Source organism: Dermacentor albipictus, chromosome 2, assembly GCF_038994185.2.
Source record: "Dermacentor albipictus isolate Rhodes 1998 colony chromosome 2, USDA_Dalb.pri_finalv2, whole genome shotgun sequence".
Lineage (NCBI taxonomy): Eukaryota > Metazoa > Arthropoda > Arachnida > Ixodida > Ixodidae > Dermacentor > Dermacentor albipictus.
In genome coordinates this window covers 91,278,973-91,301,335 of record NC_091822.1, presented here as the reverse complement: position 1 = coordinate 91,301,335, position 22,363 = coordinate 91,278,973, and the positions used below count along the sequence as shown (strand labels likewise).

Here is a 22,363-nt window from a genome sequence, read left to right as displayed (position 1 = left end):
GCAAAATGATATTGAAATAATATTTTTGTTTGAAATAGGCTCCGTTTGAATCTTACATTTTCCAAATGCCTATAACTTTGTTTTCAAAATAATTGTTGTTGCCACTTTTCCAAACCCCGAAGCTTAGATATCGAGCTGCCGCAGAATAACAAATTAATCTGTTCACTTCATTTACAGGCGGTGGCATAGCAGGCAATTATCTGTTCAACGTAGTGCTCTGCTATCAATCGGTAATAATAACTTTTTTGTCCAAGCCAAAGGCTGAATACTGAGAAAGGATGAAACAGTGCCACTTCTGTTTCTACATTTTCCGGTCAAAATAAAAGTTTTTACGCCCTGGATCCTGCGCTGTCTTAGTTATTTGCTTTTTTCTATATTGTAATGGACAGCACCATGAAAGTAAGTTTCTATGCGCAACGACTAAGAAATAAAGCTTTATCTATCCTTTGCGAAAACGTTTTTCAAAATTTGCGTTTGAACTCGAGCAAGAAAGCGTGACAAACTTGAACACTTGGCAGCGCTGTGTGCCTTCGTTGTTCGCCCTATTTAAGAACAGTTGACGTAGGCTATAAGTGCCTCCAGTCCTGACACTATTTGTTATCTTGCTGCACGACTGATCGCACACTTCTGTCCTTTAAATAAGATCAGGTTTCCTAGGGAGCTTCGTGCACCTAAATCGGCGTAACATTCGTATTTAAGGTATGAACAGCTTGACAAACTACCACGATTATACACCAAACTGTACTTGCCCCATGCACGCAGTATAATGTAAAAAGAAAGTGAAGGTGACAAGGTAAAGAGACTTCATAGTGTTTCGAGGAATCCTTCATTGCACTAACGAGAGCTGCAACAAGTGTGCGTGACCGCTAAAAGCTTGCCGCTTTTATACCTGCGAGCATGTAATGCTTAACTATGGTCAAATTTGCTGATATATTCAAATAATTTTTTTGCTTATCCTGTGGATTATGGGAACAAAGCTTATTTACCCGAGAAATAAATTTTAGAGATCCTTTGGGTTGCTTGCTGCGGAATTGATCTATAGGCAAAGGTCAGTGAAGATGATATTTCTCGGAGGAACGAACTATATTATAGTCGAAGGACGGGTAGCTTTCGCCGGAAGGGAATAATTATATTGACGTCTTTACGGGCGCCGTTTAGTGCCCAGTGGAAAGGTGCAGAAATGGCATCAACCGGAATTTAATTAAACACGAGTAGGTACGTAGTCTTTCGAACCGAGGTAGAGCCTGCCACTGGTCAATGCTCCTTAAAATTGATATTGATACGTTGGTTATAACCAAAAACTGACGCCTAATAAACATATATTTAGAACTCCTAAATAGAGACTCGCATTACATGTCTTCAACCGTGCTGCTTTTGACAACGACGGGTCGTTTTCAGCTATACTAAGTTTGCCTAAATGTTTGAGTTGTAACAATGTTTTCAATAAGATCTGACACCAGCAATATTTTCCAACAGCATACTTGGAGGCGCTCGCGAATTTTGCGAAAAGTTTACAAATTTCAGCACCTGTTAATCTTTTTACGGATATTAATCAAGCCATGCGAAATGTAAATTGTGTTCTTAAAAACTCTTCGCTCATCAGTCTTCCAACTTTGCGTTCGCATGTTTTCTGACCTTGAAAGGGCGCCGAAGGGTACTTTCTTTTAGCCAATTTATGAAGAAATATTCCTAAAGCAGAAAAAATTAGCACCCGAATGTTCGCTCGAAAGTCACTGTGACCAAAAAAGAATGTTTTCCTTGTGAATCTCTGCGCCTCCAAGTTTGCTGCTGCCTGTGCTAAGCGTCTAAAGGTGAACGTCGTTGAGAATGCGTGGTAGCCAGAGCACAGTAAGTGTCGACGGTAAATCGTTTAGCATTGAAACAGTTTAGCGACACAACGTATTACCATCGTTTAACCGAGTTATGTAGTATGTGCTGCAGTGGGATTATTCTTTCGCGCTTCCATAAGAACATTCCGCGCCACCTGGCGCCGCCGCCGCGATGCCTGCGCGCGGCCTCAGAAATGCCTGGCGCGACGGTGCGTGGGAACGCTGAGATATCCGTCACGGGGCAACCGGGCTCCTTTGTGGCGCTTTATTCTGAACGGGCTCCGCCATCTAGCGGCACGCCAGAGATCACCGCACATGGCCTCTCAGACGAGAAGCGGGGCGCGCTCGTGCCGGCGAAGGCTGATGTTCCTTGCCGAGTTTGCTTCACACTCAGTGCCACGTACTGAGTGACTCACGTTGGCGAGACATTCATTGAAGAGCCGCACATACCGGGTACATTGACTGTGCAGGTCGCGAAAGCGTTACCGTGAAAAGCGTTCATTAAAAACAGTTAATACCCAGTGCAGTTGTGGCGCAGTCTACTAATATGTCGGTTTGCTATCCTTGAAGAACCCTCGTAACATCGGTTGTTCCGCTCAGCATGCGCCTCCGTCGACCTGATCCTCGAAACGAGCTTTGCGACAAGACGTTCCTGGGAATAATGTAGAACATTATCGAATTTGTTTCGTCGTTGTAGAGCACCACATTCCCTAGTGGCACCTACCTTGTTACTCAAGTTGGCAATTCATGACGATCGAGAATTTCTGCAAGCTCACTGCGTATCTTCAGATACAGCTATGAATTAGCCCCACCACCAACTAGATCGTTTACAGGTGTGCTTTTTTAGATCACGTTCCTCTCTATACGGATGGATGGGTGACGTTTATTGTGGTCTTTTAGGGCACGCGTTAGCGCGCAGCGGACCGCTCCCACGTCGGGACAGAAAGGTCGGGTCCTCGTCTGTATATGTTGGCAAAAATTAGTTATACAACACTAAGCAGGATTAGCATTAACGCAAACTTCTTGAATAATGTACGTTACACTAAGTTTTCACCAAGCAGAGTCTCAAAGCTGCTCCAGTTCAGGTACGCATTCTGCGTCTGCGCACAAATGTTTGGATCATGAAAATCAAACGCTTTAAGAGCACAATATCGCTCACCTATCGCCTTTAGTGGATCGAAAGAAGCTGTCGTACAGCACAGAGCTCTAAAGGTCTTGCGATTCCTCCACATAACCATCTCGCCATCTGAGCCAAGCTCTTCTGCGTCAGTCATTTCTTGAAATCTCGCAAACTTTATGGTTCAGAATGTATACATGGTTGACTTTCAAGTGGAAGTGAAAATTGTAGCCGAAGCCAAGGAATACATGCACGACACTGAAGATCACCCACAACAATAATGAGCGGCTAAGCCAGGTGAGCTGAGCTGAGCAGCCGTGAATCGTCGCCCTCTCGTAACCTCAGACCAAACGGACCAACTGAAGTAAAAGAAAGCCCGTTTGCCCCTTTTATGCAATGAAAGTTCTTTTATTTTACTATTTGGTTAGTTAATAAAACAACTGCAACAGCAAACACACTTGACTGATTTTAGCTTATTCAACTTTTTCAGTTACTTTCAGTTCAGTTCGGTTTAGAGAGCCGTCCGCTGCGAGGGCAGCGCGTAATTCCAAAACAAAACTACAGGTTGCTTTCCTCCCGTCGTTCGTGCCAGCGCGCATGCTGTTTCCATTAAAAAAGACGCAGGCAGTTTTTGTCTCAACCAGACTCAACCACGGCAAGATTTTCTTTGTGTTTTCTTTTTTGCTAAGGTCACGTGGCTCTATGTGTTCAGGTGCACGCGGTCCCTACCGGCTTTCTTTCGGTCTCTCCTTATGTGAGGCGAAACTGCATCGTCAGAGCTCCGGCAACCTCGCGTGCGAGCACCCGTACCCAAGTTTAAGGGCCACCAGCCGCACGAACACGGCCTGAGCCACCGCGGGGTCACTAAGCGGTGACGATTGTCAAGGAACCCCTTTGGTAAAAGCCTCCCGAGTGCCAGGAACGCCGTCGCCCGTAGATGCAGATTGAGTAACACGGCGACTATGTGAGCGGCTATACCTCCTAGAAAAACGGGAAGTGCTTTACGAGTGCCAGCTTCTCCTCTGGCGCCTCGAAGCCCAGGCTTTCGAGAAACAAAATTCATTAATGAATCATGCCTGCTGTCATGACAACGGATTTGTTGCTGCGCGAGGGAGAGATGATACGTAGCTTGTCGCGTGGTAAACGTTCGACGAGCGTGTGATTTTCTGGAACGAGATGGAACGAGTACATGTTCGGTCAGCTTTTGCTGTCTGTTCTGTTGTTATAGCTTTCACTTTCAGTCTCTTCGTTCTTGTAATGGTGATAGGTTTATGTAAGTGCGTGGTATTGCGCGTATTCATTTGGTGCCAGGACTGCATCTGTGTTTCTTAAAACTTTATTTCGTTCAAGATATGCCAACCGGCACGCCATAGCAGGCAGCTATTGCATTTTGTCCAGACATTATTAGGCAGGGAAACGTGCTTTATTTCGCATATTTATCGACACTGCACTACAAGAGATGCAGCACACAAAACCATGATTCAGAGCTGCTTATTTCGTATAGACACTGCAAACTTCAAATTCTAAAGGCATGTAAGCACGCAACGACGCCTCTTACAAACACTGAGTATTAAATGCGATGTCCTTTGCGTCTGCATGCGACAATACTGGAAAAAGCGATTTCTTCGCCGCAGCATTTATTTATGATCACTTATGCAAAAAATTACAAGTACGCAAGAATGGCTCGAAAGATGAAGTCAGCACATTTTGCATAACCTGACATAGACGAGACAGCAATTAAGAGGAGGCGAAGTTGTGCGCGGTGGAGCTGGAAAATATCGACATAATAACATATATGCTTATGCAGAACACAATTGCTGGAACGAATTTCGCTATTGCTTCCCCAAACAGCGCTTTCAAATCTTGTACATCAACTCATTGTATTCGTTGTGAAGTTTGTACCAGACATATGCGAAAAAATAAATTTACAAGCGAAGTTGTAGTTGGCACTGCTACTATATTGATCCAACACGCCTGGAAATGCTGCTTTCTCAACAGTTCTACGAAAATACTTTCTTACCGTTTTACATCTATGCTATCATGATCCGTGAAGTCGACCTTCACTTGTGAAGGAAATACTGCTGTATTAATCTGTTGGACTTTCTTTTACTTCCTATCGTCACTTTTCTGCAGAATACCGATTACAATAATACTACCTTCCCAAAGTTTAAAGGTGGTGACCAACTGCATATGAGCATTTCTTACCGTAGAAGAAATTGTGCGACACAGGGGGAACAAATAAGTCGCAGTTTCGCCCGAAAGGCGTAGCATCGATTGTGATAGCAAATTAGTTGACGGCTATACGAAATAAGGATAGTAGTTTTATTGGCCGTGTAAACGTTTAAGTATTCACTTGCTAACTAAATTACCAAGCATGAGCTTCCAGCGTACGAGTAAACATGAACCCGTCTCAATCGATGACCGCGGAATTTCGCTGTCGAAACGCTGGAGTAAGGGAGGGCGGTAGCAAAAGCGACGAATTGACCTTCGTGCTTCATGTCACATTAACGTGAAACGGCGAAAAGAAAGCGCACATGAAGCAATTAGCGTGCTCTGTCCCTACAGCGGATCGCTTTGGAAAAAAAGCCCGCTCGACCGTGGGCGGCCGCGCGTGGCAGTTCCATTAGCAGCAGCCACCGGAGTAGAATGCCCGTCCTCCCCTCTCTTCGGTGGATTGCATGCAACAGAAGACGGTGCGTATCCTTCCAGACTGGAGCGCGCAAGATTGTGCCATCATCGTCGGCTCGTCCTCGCACCCTTTCAATCGCACATACGGCATAAGGCGCGCGGCGACGATGTCATCGGCCTTGAACGTTATACGGAACATCATGGCGATGGCAACGACAGAAATGCGCCTGGAGAGTCTATATTGAAATTTGCGAGAACATCGAAGCACTTGGGTCGCTAAGTGCCGACGTAAGGGCAGTCGTATGCATTGCGCGGCAGAGGGACATTCGCTCGCTCTCAGCAAATTCTGCTCGCCTGCTTAACTATCAGTAAAGAAAAGCGAAACCGCATGTAAGTATCCGTTAGCGAGAAGAATTCGAGCAGGCTTCTCTCTTTTTGCACGAATTTTTGCTTTGTGACGCGAAAAAGCGTCCTGCGCCGTAGCAGCCAGCACGGACACAACAGCGCCCGCAATGCTTTTAGCGACAGGGCAGTGCTGCTTGAATTGATTTCCGCATCTAGCAAAGCTATAGGCGAGATACAGTGCCAAACTGAGAGCCGGCAAGCACTGTGTCATCTAACCTAACAACCATGTCTGCACAGCCCTCATTCAAACATATAAAGCAATGATAAATTATAGCTTTTTTATTCCTCTCGAAAAAAAAAAACAGCAGTCGCCGATGGGAAATGACGCGGCATTTTCGTCATGGGGTTAGATAGCACTCGCTGCACCCAGCAGAGTGTGTCGATGGCTTGAATGTCTTTACAGGCCGCAAACAAGTTTATCGCGCACAGAAGACACTTCAGTTCGTCTTACAGCTGTTTCAGGAAGGTTGGCGGCTACTGCATAGATAACGATTACATAAAAGCGTGCTTGAAAAATTTCATTCAAATGCAAGCGGAAGAAGCGACCCTGCTAACCCTTGTTGGTCCACGAAATATGCGCGCAGGATGCCTTGTAACATTTTGCGACCTCGTTTGACTGTTCTAGCGCTGAGCATCGCGTTACTGTGTGAATTTTCTCGTTCTTTTTCTCTTCTTTCTCCTTTTATTCCTGGTGCCCCTTCCCACTGCACACAATAGCCACCCGGTACTTACACTGGCTAACATCCCTGTCTTTCCTTTTCCTTTTTGTCTCTCTCTCTCTTTCTGTCTTGCGTCTTCTCGTTTTATTGGCTGAACACTGGCCGATACAAAAATAATCTTGCACCACACAGTATAAAGCAAAGGTGTACACGTGTGCAGAGATGGCCAGGAGCAGACGAACGGAATGAAAGCTGAAGCGATATCATCGAAAGCTCCGCCCGTTAGGGCAACTAATGAAGCGACCGAATACAAAATGAAACAAAAAAAAGAAGGCGAAAAGAAGAAAGTAGGAAGAAATGCATTTCATTTCTGCTGATAATTGCTTCATTTTGCTTTATACTCGTAGGTTACAAAGATATGGGGATAGAAGCAAAATATATTTAATTTTCGATTGGCCACCACATGGATCTAGACGTACCCTTACAAAAATGACTTTAGACTGTCTATAGAAAGTCTATAGACTTTTCATAGACGACCTTTCCTTTCTATAGATTTGGACTTTTGTTGATACAAAGTATATAGACTGTCTATAGACGAAAGTCGATAAAGTTTCTATTTCTTTTTGTCTATTCGCAGTCTATAGACGGTCTATAGAAAAAAGTTGATAAGGTGTTTGTTTCCTTTTTGTCTACTTCCCCTCTATAGAATACCTACAGACGAAAGTCGGCACAGTCTCTATTTTTTTCCATACTTTGTCTATAGACTTTCTATAGACGAAAGTCGATAGGGTTTCTATTTCTTTTTGTCTACTCGCAGTCTATAGACGGTCTATAGGAAAAAGTCGATAAGGTGTCTGTTTCTTTTGTTGTCTACTTCCTCTCTATGGACTACCTATAGACGAAAGTAGATGCAGTCTCTATCTATTTTTGTCCATACTTTGTTTATAGACTTTCTATAGAGGAAAATCGATAAGGTTTCTATTTGTTTTTGTCTACTCGCTGTCTATAGACGGTCTATAGAAAAAAGTCGATAAGGTGTTTGTTTCCTTTTGTCTATTTCCCCTCTATGGACTACTTTTACACGAAAGTCGATACAGTTTCTATCCATTTTGTCCATACTTTGTCTATAGACTTTCTATAGACGAAAGTCGATAGTGTTTCTATTTCTTTTTGTCTACTCGCCGTCTATAGACGGTCTATAGAAAAAAAGTCGATAAGGTGTTTGTTTCTTTTTTGCCTACTTCCCCTCTATGAACAACCTATAGACGAAAGTCGATACAGTTTCTATCCATTTTGTCCATACTTTGTCTACAGGCTTTCTATAGACGAAAGTCGATAAGGTTTCTATTTCTTTTTGCCCACTCGCAGTCTATAGATGGTCTATAGAAAAAAGGCGATAAGGTGTTTGTTTCTTCTTTGTCTATTTCCCCTCTATATGGACTACCTGTATACGAAAGCCGATACAGTTTCTATTTATTTTTCTCCATACTTTGTCTATAGACTCTCTATATTATGAACAATAGCCGACAAGGTTTCTATTTCTTTTTCTCTGCTCCCGGTGTATTGAATGTCTATAGAAGAAAGTCGATAATATGTAATTCCGAGTTCCCATACCCCGCGCCCTCTGCGAACGCGATGATATGGCACTGGTTCATGCACGACGGCGCCGCAACCCCGGCGCGGCGGGCAAACCGCGCGGAGTGCTAGTCTGCGTTCGTTGCAGCTGCCCCGAACGAGGATCGCGGCGGAGCAGGCACCGTCCGAGTCACCAAGGTCTTCCAGGCACCCGAAGGCCCTAAACCTGGCTGCTTCCCGGACGTACACTTCGCGGAGACCAGGTGGTGAAGGTCAGATGGTGATGATGTGGCAAAGGTGGTGAATAAGTCGCGAAAGCCAGCAGACCAGGATCGGTATAACGTAAAACTATTCCGTTTTGTTTCTATTCCAACATGGCCGACACCGCTCGGTCATTGGTCGAATTTTTTGAGGCCGCGCCCATTTTTCCTGCCTGTCAAGCGACGTCAGGAATGCACAAAAACTGCCACGTCAAAGTGACGTTTACGCACTCATTATGCTTAATTATGCCGAACAAACCCGGCAAATTCGTGGAATAGCCGGTGAGTGCCCCGTTCCGTTTGGAATAGAAAAAAATGGCGGCCTTCGTGGTTTGTTTGGCGGCGGCGGCGGCGGCTCCTCTGTGCGGGCGCGGGAGGAGAGAGCCCGAGGATGCGTTTGACATGCCAGACGATCAGTTTCGGCGGCACTTTCGCCTGAAGAAAGAAACTGTGCGGTGGCTGTGCGACGAAGTGGCGGAGGAACTCGGAGGCGTGAGAACTTCAGCGCTGTCGGTGGAGCGGCAAGTGTTGTGCGCGTTGCGATTCTTCGCAACGGGCAGCTTTCAGGCCTCGGTAGGGAGCGAGGAGACGATCGGCGTGACCCAGCCTGCGGTCAGCAAGTGTGTGCGACGCGTGGCGGAGGCAATCGTCCACGCCGGGGCCCGCAACAAGTGGGTCCATTTCCCGAGGACGTCGGAGGAGAAGGCGGCCGTGAAGGAAGGGTTCCTTCGACGCGGCTCCATTCCCGGCGTCATCGGATGCGTGGACGGCAGCCTGATAGCCATCATCGCACCGAAGGGCGAGCAGAAGGCGGCATTCATGTGCCGCAAAGGGTACTACGCCCTCAACACAATGTTCGTAAGTATCTTAATTTTTGTCTAATTGGCCCGTGATCGCAACGCGTGGCTTATGCTGTGCGCGCTCTCGTCAGATCTGCGACGCAGGCATGCGGATCCTCGCCATCGACCCTCTGCGACCGGGGTCAGACCACGACGCCCACGTCTGGAGAACTACGTGGTTGCGTCGTCGGTTCCTGGAGGGGCATATTGCCAAGGCCGGCGAACACCTCCTCGGTGAGCAGCGGGAAAATTTTGTACAGTTGCAATTCTGGCAGCAAAGCGTGCTCGCGGCGTAAGAGAATATTGAAGCCCGAACCCCTTATGTTACAGTCAGGTTATTAAGTATAGGCGAGATGTAGAAATTTTCCAATGGTATCCGCACGAAATAAAGTGACAAGAAACCTTACTTTAAACTAATTTTTAATGTGAGTGTACAGTGCACACGTTGTCACATTCTTTTTTTACACCGACAGTCATTTGTGAATGAAGACTACACAAAAAGCTGCCTTGCTGCAAATAGGGATGCTGTGTCCCAGCTATTGTTATCTGTGATCACAGCTGGGTCAGGTGCTCAGCCTGTATATTTCTTTATTGCAGCCTTTCTGTAGTAGGTGCATTTTACATGACCCATGCTTCGCCTACTAAACTTTGTGCAGATTTCATACCATTTTTTATGACCCTGCAGGTGACAGCGGCTACCCCCTGGAACCATGGCTCCTGACCCCAGTCACAGGCCACCCTCCCGTACACACTGCAGAAGGCAGGTACAACACTGCACATGCTGCCATGCGGTCCGTAGTGGAGCGGTGCATTGGGCTTTTGAAGAGCCGCTTTCGCTGCCTTCAGCGGTACCGCGCCCTCCACTACCAACCAGAGCGCGCTGCCAACATCGTTGCAGCATGTGCAGTGTTGCACAACTTGTGTCTTGATGAAGGTGACGTGTTGTCGGATGATGTTAGTGATGACAGCAGCAACAGCAGCAGTGACGATGAAAGTGGCAACCCCTCCCCACAGAGAGTTCCCCAAGTGAGGGCAGCACGCATGATGTACATGAGAGGCTGTGCTGCCCGGGATAATGTTATTAGCTCATTTGGCACGACACGGCAGCAGCACCAGCGATACCTGCAAAGGGTGCGAAGGCGGCTGCGACGACAGCAGCACCGACAGCAGCAATAAACATGTGCCTGACACTGCAGGCAGATGTTTATTACCGCTGTCTACACATCTAATAGAGAGCAGGAACCAATGTGAAGAAATATGTGCAATTAGTGGATAGCGTGCTGCTTTTTTTATAGAATGTGCTCAATCATAACCAGCGTTTTCACGTGTCCTCTGCCAGTGAGCTGTCACTACCGGAGATGATTGCATCATTCCACTGTGACACTACATGAGAGCCTTTCATTTAGTACCTGTGGATAGAACACTTTGTGTTCATCAGCAGAATGTTGTAGCTACTTCTCTGGGCAGCTGGGGTTCGCCAAATGATTTGCTGCTGCTGCTGTTGCTTCTGTCATCACCGACACTGTCACCGCCATCTGCACTGCGCATGGGAGGATGTTGGTCTTCGCCTCCTCGCTTCCTATTTGGGCTGCTGCCAAGCACAACACTTCTCGCTCCACCATGTGTACTGTGCTCACGCACCTTGTAGGCCCTGCGCTGTTTTGCCACACAGCCACCGCACAGTTCCTTGACATAAGGCCAAGTTATGCCGAAAATGATCGCCTGGCATGTCAAGCGCGTTATTCTCCCTTGGGAGAGTGTACATATGTAAATAGTTCTGAAATTGAAGGAACACAAATTGTAAATATTCATTTCAAGTGCAACTTGCATTGTTTAAAATCGTTTATTTATATCTGCATTGTAAATAAAACCATGTGATCGATCTTCAATGCCGTCTTTCATCAAAGCAAATGACAGACAAGTACACAGAGCATGGCTTCATGGCGCCAAAATAGCCATGTGATGTTCACTACATGGGACCCAGTGCACTACCACTGGGCCGTTGGCAGATGTTAAATCGCATAAATATGACACGAGCATAATGACATTTTTTTGAACTCGCAGACAACCATTTTTCTTCATCCAGCAACTTCACAGCAAGAAAGATCTCTTCTCTATTATGTAGTTGGCATGTTTGCAGCACAAAACAGTTTCTTTTCAATGACTAGTGCCGTAATAAGATCACAATATAAAGCAGCCATGACATGCTTCTAAGGAACGACAAGTGAGAAAATGCTTGGCACTAAAGCGGTATTTCATATAACGGCTGCAAGACCAGCCTGGCAGCGAATGTCAAAATAGCGGCCACATCGATGGCTCTGCTACATACGTCACAAACTGTGCTCAACTACAATGGGGACTAGATTGTATTGCTATCATAGGTAAGGACACCTGAAATATCACAGCGACCACCACAGGTAACAGGTGCTTGGTGTGACCAGTGGCTTCATCATCAAGAATATCTTGATACGCATGTGCAAGCCTGGCCTGCCTGTGTATAAACACACATGCTTCTCGCAATAAAGCGCTCTTTCGTTTCCTGCTGCTCGGGTGTGTACACTTGGTGTTAACAAAAATACCAATTCGGCTACTTTGCGTAGGCACGAATGATTATACATTGCAAACATGACATACACATGGCATGAAAATTGATTTCCAGGTATCACAGTATTGTAGTTATTAAGCGCACCTGTATGTGTGCGAGACAATGTCATAGTTGGCGTAAAAGTGATTGCACAGTGTATCTTCCGTGGAAGAGCGGCGCACATTGAAACATATCAGTAACAGCAAAACAAAAGTGAAGAACACCTAACGAAAATACGGCAAAAAATGTACATATAAGTTATACCGTCTCACTTGGACAAAGAATAATACACATGAAATGAACTTGGAGAAAAAAATACGGTAAAAAACAGAAACGCAAAAATATGACAGAAATTGTAAATATACCTTATGCCGTCGCACTTGGACATAGATAATTACACAAAATGACTAAATGACACACTAAAAAAACACGGTAATGAACAGAAATGCGAAACTTGCACTAGATATTAAAATAAACATGACAGATAATTTCACATATATAGATAGATAGAACATAGATAATCAAATAAACATCGATAATTACACAAAATGACTAAACGACACACTAAAAGAACACGGTAATGAACAGTAACGCGAAACTTGCACTAGATATTAAAATAAACATGACAGAAATTACCTTGAAAAAAAAAATTTTGATTAGGGACAGAAATTACGGAAAACAGCCATATCATCCTTTAGTGCTGCATAAAAAAAAAACATGCATAGATTGGTGACACTTGTACCTAACAAAGCACTAAAGGATGATATGGCAAAAAAAAAAAAAAAGCTGCCCCTTAATGCTGAGGCGGCGCGCGCAGGTCGGCCAGGGCAGCCAGCAGCTGGCGCAGCGTGGTCGCAATGAGAGTGTTCGCCTCTCGCGAACCACGCATCTCGGCCACCAGCTGCTCGAGGACTCGCCGTGTCGCTCGCTGCTCTTCCACCAGCTGCGAAACAAATTCACTTAGTTAGCTACAGGTTATGCACTGTAAATTCTCGACTTGCACTGTTTGCAAGTCTTGCAGTTTCAGCAAGGTTACTCTTGAGGGCAGCGAGATCATTCACATATGACATGACAAATGGCCGTGCAAACGTACATGGTCAGTTATGTTAAAAACGTGTGAAACGTAACAAATCACACCAAGCTGCCTCTGCCTGTCAGAAGGCAGTATTGGTGACTAGTTGAATTGTTAAAGAAATTATGATCATGCTGTCGCGATACATGCAACCATGGAAATGTTTTGTAAGTTGCTATGTGTTAAAGAACACCTCAAAGGAGATGTATAAACGTGCATGAGCCAATGAGCCAAATGACTACACATGCCTCGCATGTGTAACATGGTTGTAATGTACATTATTACCATGTGCCCTAATCACCTCTTCAACAAATGACCCGGCCAAGTTGTACGCACCTGCCGATGTTGCTGCAGCAACTGCTGGTGGAAGCTTGCGGCCTCCGCGTTTGCCGCCTCAGCTAACCGGCTCTGCCGGGCATAGTCGGCGGCCGTGCTCGATGCGGCGTCCGTGAGGACCTGAAGTCGGGGTGGCCTGCGGGGCTGCTGCCGAGCTGATGGTCCGTAAAAATAAAATCAGTAAACAGTGGTTAAGAAAACTAATTTCGCTCCATCCTGCATAGACATTTTACTGGTTCATTATCAGGTGGAAGCCCAGAAAAATAATTCCAGCAACACACCGTTTACAAAATGAACAGTCAATTTGCATAAACAAAAAGGCACTACACCATCATAAAATACTACACTGACAGTACTTTCAGCTTGTACGCTGCATTACAAATGATGTTAACAGTCACATTATTGTTCCATTTTGCAGCGACCCTTAGGCAGGCACTTCTTCTTTGCCATGTAAATAATATAAATACACAATTTCTGTTTCTAAGGTCTTAATAGATAATGCTTGGAGTGATGTGTTCGTATTGCAATAGCTGCTGAAGTGCCTTACGTGCAGTGCCACTGGTCCCCGGCTCCGTTCCCACCGAGACGCGCGCAGCTGCTGGTGGGGCAGGGGGCACTTCAGCGGAATCCTCACTGGCTGTGTCCTCCTGGAACAATAAAGTACAGGACATAATGTGATTAAGTTCCATCAACTGGTTGCAATGTCTATTTCACTTATCACGCAATTCCTAATCCATCATGCGACATACTAGTGCCTTGGAGCTTTGACAACTCGTCGCTAATGCTTTTCGGATTAACGAGTCATGAAATCCACCACAAGGTGTTTCTAACAGCAGTGGGGCAGCATTTCCGTTCTTGCAAAGTACGGATATCATGTGCTGGCATGTGTGTTGAATTGTAAGAATACACACACAAGCACACAAGGGAAAAATATTCACCACGGTGTAACTGCCCGACATCGGTACACATAGCAACGAACATTGCTACTCACCTCAGCATTGCCGTGAAAAAAATCCGCAGGGGCGGAGGCTGGGCCGGTATGGGCGAGCACGGCGATCACTCGACCCTCTAAGCCGCCCAACTTTCCACCTCCCGTCTTCCTGCAAGTGCATGAACACCGTCAGCTTATACGTTCCGAAGACGTTGCTAGTCGCGGGCTCACCTCTTTTCGGCGCCAACCTGCGCCGCGAGTTTCTTACATTCGTACGCCATGCGCGCCCAATACAGGCGCCAGCGCCGGGCTATCTTAACTGCCGGCCCGACGGCGTTTAAGGCAGCGGCAATTTCTGCCCATAGTCCCCTTTTTTGGGCAGCACTCATACTTGGCGAGAGGCTGGTGGAGCCTCTCGCCAAGTACGGATGCTGCTCCATAAACTCCACTAGCATAGCGGCCTGCGCGGCCGAAACGCGCGCGCTGTTGCTGCTCTCCGCCATTTCTTTTTCGCGCTCAATTTTCGCCGGACCGCAGCGAATTAATACCAACAAATCGTACCGTTTCAGATATCAATTCGTCGTTAAAACATATCGGTTACATTCATTTAATGTGTCGTTATTTTATCACGCCATAAATGCCACGTTAAATTTAACACAAGTGAATAACAACAACAAAAAAACTTTTCTCGTGCGAATATCCAGCAGAAGCATCTGTACCGCCCGCACGGGGGAATGGATCACTGCGCAGCAGTGTGTGGCAAAGAAACAAAAATGAGCCTCTCTTACAGACCACCCTCGATTTAAATCATGACTACATTCGGAGACAGTTGCGATCGTTTATAGAAAACGTTTACTTACCAGCTATCTGTTGAGATGCCTTCCAACCTTCATCGATTCTTCCGTATCCTATGCGAATAAAAGCAAAAGTGAACACCATGCGATCGCCCAGCTCAGATGGTACTGCTCAGTCACTAAGCACAAGAAAGAATGATGCGTTTACTCACCGAGCACTACGCTTTCGCAGTCTTCATGATGTTCACAGCTTCCAGAATTCTTCTCGGGCGAAAGTACCGCGTACGGCAACATTTCAACTAATCACGTTACGGACAAATATACACCAAGTGCGGGCCACAGGACCGATCAGCTGTTTTCACGTAGCCGCCATCTTAAGTGTGCGTAGCGAAATGGATTGGATGCGGAATTGGCACGTGTGTGGCTATGACTCAAAAAATTAAAATATTTGTGCTTACTTTCAAGTGCGCTTCAACTTCTCTTGCGTTAAAAGATTACAAAACACTTTTACTTTCAGCGACATACAATTGTTCTTTTATCAGACGTTTATGTCTTTATGTCACTTGCTATACGGTCCCTTTGCGAATAAAAAACAAGCAAAACATACTTCCGGCAACGATGGAGGCTGCTGATTGGACAGATTGAAAAACGTCGCTGGTTCCCGCCCCCATACGCAGAAACTGTCGCGTCATTTTGACGTCCGGATTTTGGAACACTTTTTGTTTGGAATAGAGTTACGTTATCGCGCCCCAGGTGGTGAATTCACCACCTGGTATGCCTCTGAGTTGTCGTGGTATTGCATGTCTATAGATTAACAATAGCCAAACATCGTTAATCTGGGCCCAACCCGTGTACGCTGTAACCTAGCGCAGGTACCGGTGGATAATACGTAGCTGTGTTTGATATAAGCCACTGAAGTTGTATACTGCTGAGATTGCTGTAGAGCCTATTTGTAGACATTAGTATACACATAGTGTATACCTCCGCATTTGTTGACCACATGATATGATCTACGTAGTCGGTCTCGGCAATCCCAAGACAGTCTTCACAGTTGTCGCGTCACTTTTGCGGCAGTAGAATAAAGAAAGCAAAACGCGATCCAATTGTTATAATAGTTGTAATGAACGCCAGCTTCAGCTACAAGTGGATTCCAAACAGGCATCGAGCTAACAGCAAAGACACTCGTAATGTTTGTAGCTGACAACGCGGACTTTGTGAATGTGCGATGAACCGATGTCGCGCATGTGGTGTTCGCGTTGTGTGTCGTCCGATTCTCGGTTACTTGTCACATTTTCTTCATACCTCGGCTGCGTCACTAACATCGGGTGGTTTTTTGTTGACTGATATCCTGCACTATAAACCCATCAAAGTTTCTCATTCACTTAAAATAGGTGCCAAATTATCAGAGCCCACCCAGTATTTCGCCGGCGGTATGCCTGGGCAGCCACGCATATGAGTACCTCAATGCTGTACTGATTGCTTTGACCTATCACCGGAACAGAAAATTAGCACTAACATACGTGCGGGCATCACATTTGGCGGTACGCTGGAAGATATGCTACAAGTACGCTGTATTACTAATCGACGCTGGCAATAATGCGTCGACCCGCCGCGGTTGCTCAGTGGCTATGGTGTTAGGCTGCTGAGCACGAGGTCGCGGGATCGAATCCCGGCCACGGCGGCCGCATTTCGATGGGGGCGAAATGCGAAAACACCCGTGTACTTAGATTTAGGTGCACGTTAAAGAACCCCAGGTGGTCAAAAATTTCCGGAGTCCCCCACTACGGCGTGCCTCATAATCAGAAAGTGGTTTTGGCACGTAAAACCCCATCATTTAATAATGCGTCTGAAACGTTTGAAGGGCCCTGTAATGGCTTTTACAAACAGCGCATTCAAGTTAGCGTTCCAGTCTCATACGACAGCCCACAACGTTTGTCATACAACCTGCCAGCGCATTTCCTTCGTCCACGAAAAAAGATGAATAATGGTGATAAAGATGAATAAGCCACCCGTTCCGGCGCGCATGGCGCGCAGAGAGAGAGCGAAAAAAAAATGAAGGAGGAAAAGGCACTCACACTTCTCCGAGCGCGCACGCCCTCGCGCGCGGAGCTCCTGCGCATGCTCGGAGATCTTGCGCATGCGCGGCGGTGCGCCATCTCAACGAGTGCGCCAGGCACGTAAACGGTTTCAAAGTGTTGTTTTCACTGGCTTTACTTAACGAAAATTAACAAAAACATAGACGTTTCGTTCCTTGTTCCATTGTGTACTGACGATGCCACCCGCATAGGTGGCGAAACGTCTATGTTTTTGTTAATTTTCGTTAAGTAAAGCCAGTGAAAACAGCACTTTGAAGCATGAGTTCCCCTGGCTTTTGGAACATTTTCTCACGTAAACGGTTGTACCGGTGTGCGGTGTCCGCCTGAACGTTGGTGTCTGTGTATGCGTGTCATCTTTGTGGCATCACACGTCAACTAAACTGAACGGTAAGCTTTAGCAAAGATGTTTTGCGTCAATAGCTCATGATTATGTGAGCGCATTTCGTAGCGCGAGCGGCTGCATGTAGCGCAGGCGACTTGGTTATAGTGTCGGTTTGTCGTTGACATGGTTTCATAACGCGCTCTTGTTCTCGCTTCTACTATACGGAATGTTTTACGGCGAGCGATCGCTCGGGCTTGTTGATTTTAGCATAATAGTTTAGGTGCGTAAAGAAGGAAGCTATACACCATGTTTTAACTTGATATTGAGCTACCACTAAGCGGATTGTGTATGTTGGGCAGCCAGTGTGGTAGATCTCATTTCGTGGCGCTTGATCCGGCCGCGATGAATGCTGCGCCGCATGTGTAGTGAAATTCTCGTGACACGCTGTACGTATATATCTCGAAATTGTGTTAGCATCAGGAATGTTCTGACAGACTCGTATAGTTGAATAACTGCTAACGTACTCGGATGAAAGGCCGTGTCTGCGCGGCATGCATCAGCAGTGTGTGCACTGCCGTTTTCGCATTGTTTAAAAGTAGCAGTATTTTTAAGGTTTCTGGCAACCAATCTAAATAATTTTGAGAAGTTACCGCAAGCAAAACACGAGACTTGAAGAAATGTCAAGCGAAAATCTCTAGATTCACCCAATCTATTTATATGCAAACACAAACGCTTTTGGAGCATGAAACCTGCGATAAGCTCAGTCACTCGCAGCTTCGCAACTTAGCCTAAAAAATTGGAGCACAATAAATTAGTCGCTCCGGGAAGCACCTTTACACGTTTCAGACTGAAGGCATTGCGTTTGACGGTAGTTGGAAGATTTGTTTTTTGTCTCTTTTTTAAACCGTTTAGCAGCAGAATTTATCTTTCGAGCTATATGAAAAGCGTTAAGCGCCTTTCGATGCTTCGGCGTTATGCAGTTTACGTGCTCTTAATCTCTAGGCAGCTGCTGGCGCAGATTCGCATTGTGCCAGTCGTGCACGGTATGAAGCCCTTGTCGTGCGCAATAAGTGTTCCGGTTTTCATTACTGTTGCATGTAGTGCCGTCGTCTTGGACAGACTGCATACTATATGCGCTGTACAAAAGAAAAAAGAGCCAGATTATCAATTTGGTGGTCTTTTCTTTGTAGATAACGCACAGATTATTCAAATAATTCAGTGGGCATTGCATTTGTTCTACCCTTATTAACACACCTAAGAGATCGTAACATGTTTTAGTTGATAAGTAACCTGATCAGTACGCCCCCATTCATGTGCATTCTACTGAAAGTGTGGCAAATGTATTCATCTCGAAGTATGAGAAAAGAGACAATGCACACTGTTCTAAGTGGAAATAAATTGCAAATGTTAACGTGAGTGTTCAAAACTGCAGTCAGTATGCTGAGCATGTTCGATCGGCACGGGCACATTGCATTAACACCTGAAAAATGTGCACAGTCCAGCAGGGTATCTTTGTTTCAACAATTATTATTATAGGAATCGTTTGGGATTCTCACATTTCTTTTATTTTTATAAGTACACTGTGTGTCACATGAACCTGTCTTGAAACGAAACGTACCGTTGCTAACACCGGCGACCATTATGGTTGTCTAACTGCTTATCATACTGTAATATAACGAAACATCATAATGGTACTGATTAATATTGCTATGTAGTCTTTAGTCAGAGGTAAACAAAGTTAACTAGAGGCATAAGTGGTGAGAGCAAATTATATAGAAAACTACTATTGAACCGTAAAAATAACTCATTGTATAGTTTTCCCTCACATTGTTGCATTTGTTTTACGCGTGTCTCTGTGTCTTCCATGCTGTACTCGTGTGGCCATCAATTACGAACTTGCCGAAGCCCTTGTCAGCTTTATTAAACAAGGGATTCAAGTCAGTTGCATCTAATACTACATGTTAAGTGACTGACGTGTTATTCGTTTTATCTAAATATTATGGACTGGCACTACTTGGCAAGCATTAAACCATAGTATTTTTTATTGCACTTAAGCTGCAGGCGTCATAGATTGCCAGAAAATTTTCATGAAAACAGCCAGGAAAGGCTTGGAAAAAGATCGGGAAACTTTAAATTGGCCTCATAGGTATGCTGTCTTGTTACATGTCAAATTTTCCAGAGAGTCTCTGTGTTAAATATATTTTTAAAACGTTTCACTTCATAAAAATTGAGGGAAATTGGTTCTATTTATAGAAAAAAAAGGAAAGTCAAGCAGACTGACAAGGCATTTCTTACTCAATATGTTTTTTTTTTTGCGTTAACTAAACGTCCTGAACCTCGATAGCCTAGAAAAAAATTTCATCTTTCAAAGCACCTTAAATAATTTACTGTGATAGAATTCATTCGAACTATACTATCAGTTCTGTTTTCTAGGAGGTGCATATATCTGTCGTGCCATGACACAAAGTGCTCGTGTGGTATTTCGGGTGCTTATGTGGTATACCTAACTTGGAAACCTGTTAGCATGCCCAAGAGGCCTCATTACCTGCAAGAACTTAAGGTACCATATCAATACAATCAACCCATCTGCCATCTGTTGAAGTTATGGCCAATGACGCATTCATTTAAAAGTATGAGAAATACATTTAAATGTGTACTAAGCAAAATAAATTACAATCTTAGGCATGATACTGGGAATATTCCAGTCACATCTTCTGAAAATATCCCTCTGCACGGGCATACTTAACTACCAGCCAAAAAAAACTGTACACACAGCCCAACTGGGTAACGTTTCCGCAATAAATATAGGGACAATTTGGAATAACTACATTAATGCATCATATATGAACTTGTCATAAAAGGGAACATACTGTTGCTGACACGAGCAGCAGTTGTGACTGTTTAATTGTTCACCATACCATGCAATAGAACATTGCATAAAGGTACTGATTTGTATTGACAAGCAGCCATTAGTCATAGTTAAACCGCATTAAGTATTGACTTAGATGGTTTGAGTAAATATATTAAGCTGCTTAATGAACATACAAAGAATACACATCTGTTATTTTTGTCTCATATTGCTGCATGTACTTATTTGCTGCATACACCTGCAGCACCTTTGGGACTAATGACACAAAGGTCAAGGCCACCCTGGCGACCATGCTTGCCAAGGAGTAGCGTAAATATTTAATCTGTTTCCATAATAGCATAAGTAATGTTTCAAGATTTTAGTTTTAAAAAGCCAGAAAAAATAATGAAGACAAGAATTTAAGGAATTCATGTATTATATCTTGCAATAAAAACGGTTCATGCATTGCCGGTGCATTTGTTTTATTTTTTGCACTGCATGATTCAGCACTATATAAATTCTTTCTGTTTATGCAACATATATGAAAGTACAGCTGGTTCAGGAGCTTTATTAATCTACTAACGGTAATGCATAAGTGCAGATGAAAAGGAACAGGTGCACATGCATAATATCTGCATTCCATGCATTTCCATGCATTTCATATCTATAAAATGAAATGAAATAGATTCAAAACGTTTTGCTACCGCATGTAATGAAAAATGTAAACTAACTTGTAGATAGCCGCTATGGAGTTATGGCCTTATACACTCTTTGTAGACTAGTCTATAAAATGTCTGTGTCTATAGAGTGTCTATAAATTAATGAAAATGCATGTTTGTTGACAAGTGTATGCAGAATGTCATAGAAAAAAGTGTATTGCATTATAAAGTTCTGTTTTTGTAGACTGAAGTCTATAGAATGTCTATAGCATATCTATATAGATTTGTCTGTAGACATTCCATAGACTTTAGTCTACAAAAGTAGAACTGTAAGCCTATACACTTGCCCATAGACAGTATGCAGACAACTGTCTACAAACATGAATTTTAATTATTCCATAGACACTCTATAGACTCAGACTTTTTATAGACTAGTCCATAAAAAGTGTATGGCCATAAGTCTATAGACGGTCTATAGACAGTCTATAGACTCAGACTTCTTATAGACTAGTCTATAAAAAGTGTATGGCCATAAGTCTATCGAAAGTCTATAGACAATCTATAGACTCAGACTTTTTATAGACTAGTCCATAAAAAGTGTATGGCCATAAGTCTATCGAAATTCTATAGACAATCTATAGACTCAGACTGTTTATAGACTAGTCTATAAAAAGTGTATGGCCATAAGTCTACAGACAGTCTATAGACAATCTATAGACTCGGACTTTTGATAGACTAGTCTATAAAAAGTGTGCGGCCATAAGTCTATAGACTGTCTATAGACTCGTCTAAAGAAATGTCTATAGACAGTCTATATACTCAGACTTTTTATAGACCAGTCTATAAAAGTGTATGGCCATAAATCTATAGACTGGCTATAGACCAGTCTAAAGAAATGTCTATAGACAGTCTATAGACTTCATAGACAAATGTCTATGGACTGCCTATGGACTTTCTATAAAAATTTTTGTAGGGGTAGGCAGCACGAAACAACATCAACACTGCGTAGGCTATCAAGTGAGAACTTATAGCTTGTGAAGCTTATAGTATAACGTACATTATACAAGGAGTTTGCGTTGATTCTAATCCTGCTTAGTGTTGAATAACTAACTTTTGCCAACATATACTGACGAGGACTCGACCTTTCTGTCCCGACGTGGGAGCGGCCCGCTGCGCGCTAACGCGTGCCCTACAAGACCACAATAAACGTCACCCATCCATCCGTATAGTGACGAACATGATCTAAAAAAGCACACCTGTAAACAATATAGTTGGTGGTCGGGCTAACTCATAGCTGTATCTGAAGGTACGCAGGGAGCTTGCAGAAATTCTCGATCGTCATGAATTGCCAACTTGAGTAACAACGAAGGTGCCACTAGGGAATGTGGTGCTCTACAACGACGAAAAAA

At 44.3% G+C, this 22,363-nt stretch overlaps 1 protein-coding gene and 2 long non-coding RNA genes across 3 annotated transcripts in view; 2 read left to right on the top strand and 1 right to left on the bottom strand.

The window, feature by feature from the left end:
• The window catches only part of LOC135902765 (uncharacterized), a 61,889-nt gene that overhangs the window by 28,484 nt on the left and 11,042 nt on the right, over positions 1-22,363 (top strand). The gene's annotated exons all lie outside the window — the stretch shown is intronic.
• Positions 8,646-11,276, top strand: LOC139055995 (putative nuclease HARBI1). The gene is made up of 3 exons (XM_070533729.1): positions 8,646-9,331; positions 9,405-9,546; positions 9,998-11,276. The coding sequence occupies exons 1-3, from the start codon at positions 8,789-8,791 to the stop codon at positions 10,486-10,488; spliced, it is 1,176 nt and encodes a 391-aa protein (XP_070389830.1). The 5' UTR covers positions 8,646-8,788; the 3' UTR covers positions 10,489-11,276.
• Positions 11,423-15,600, bottom strand: LOC139055996 (uncharacterized). Its single transcript, XR_011512081.1, has 6 exons — positions 15,242-15,600; positions 15,096-15,143; positions 14,296-14,404; positions 13,852-13,951; positions 13,305-13,459; positions 11,423-12,839 (listed from the first exon to the last, which is right to left on the bottom strand). It is a non-coding gene; the product is annotated as an uncharacterized lncRNA (long non-coding RNA).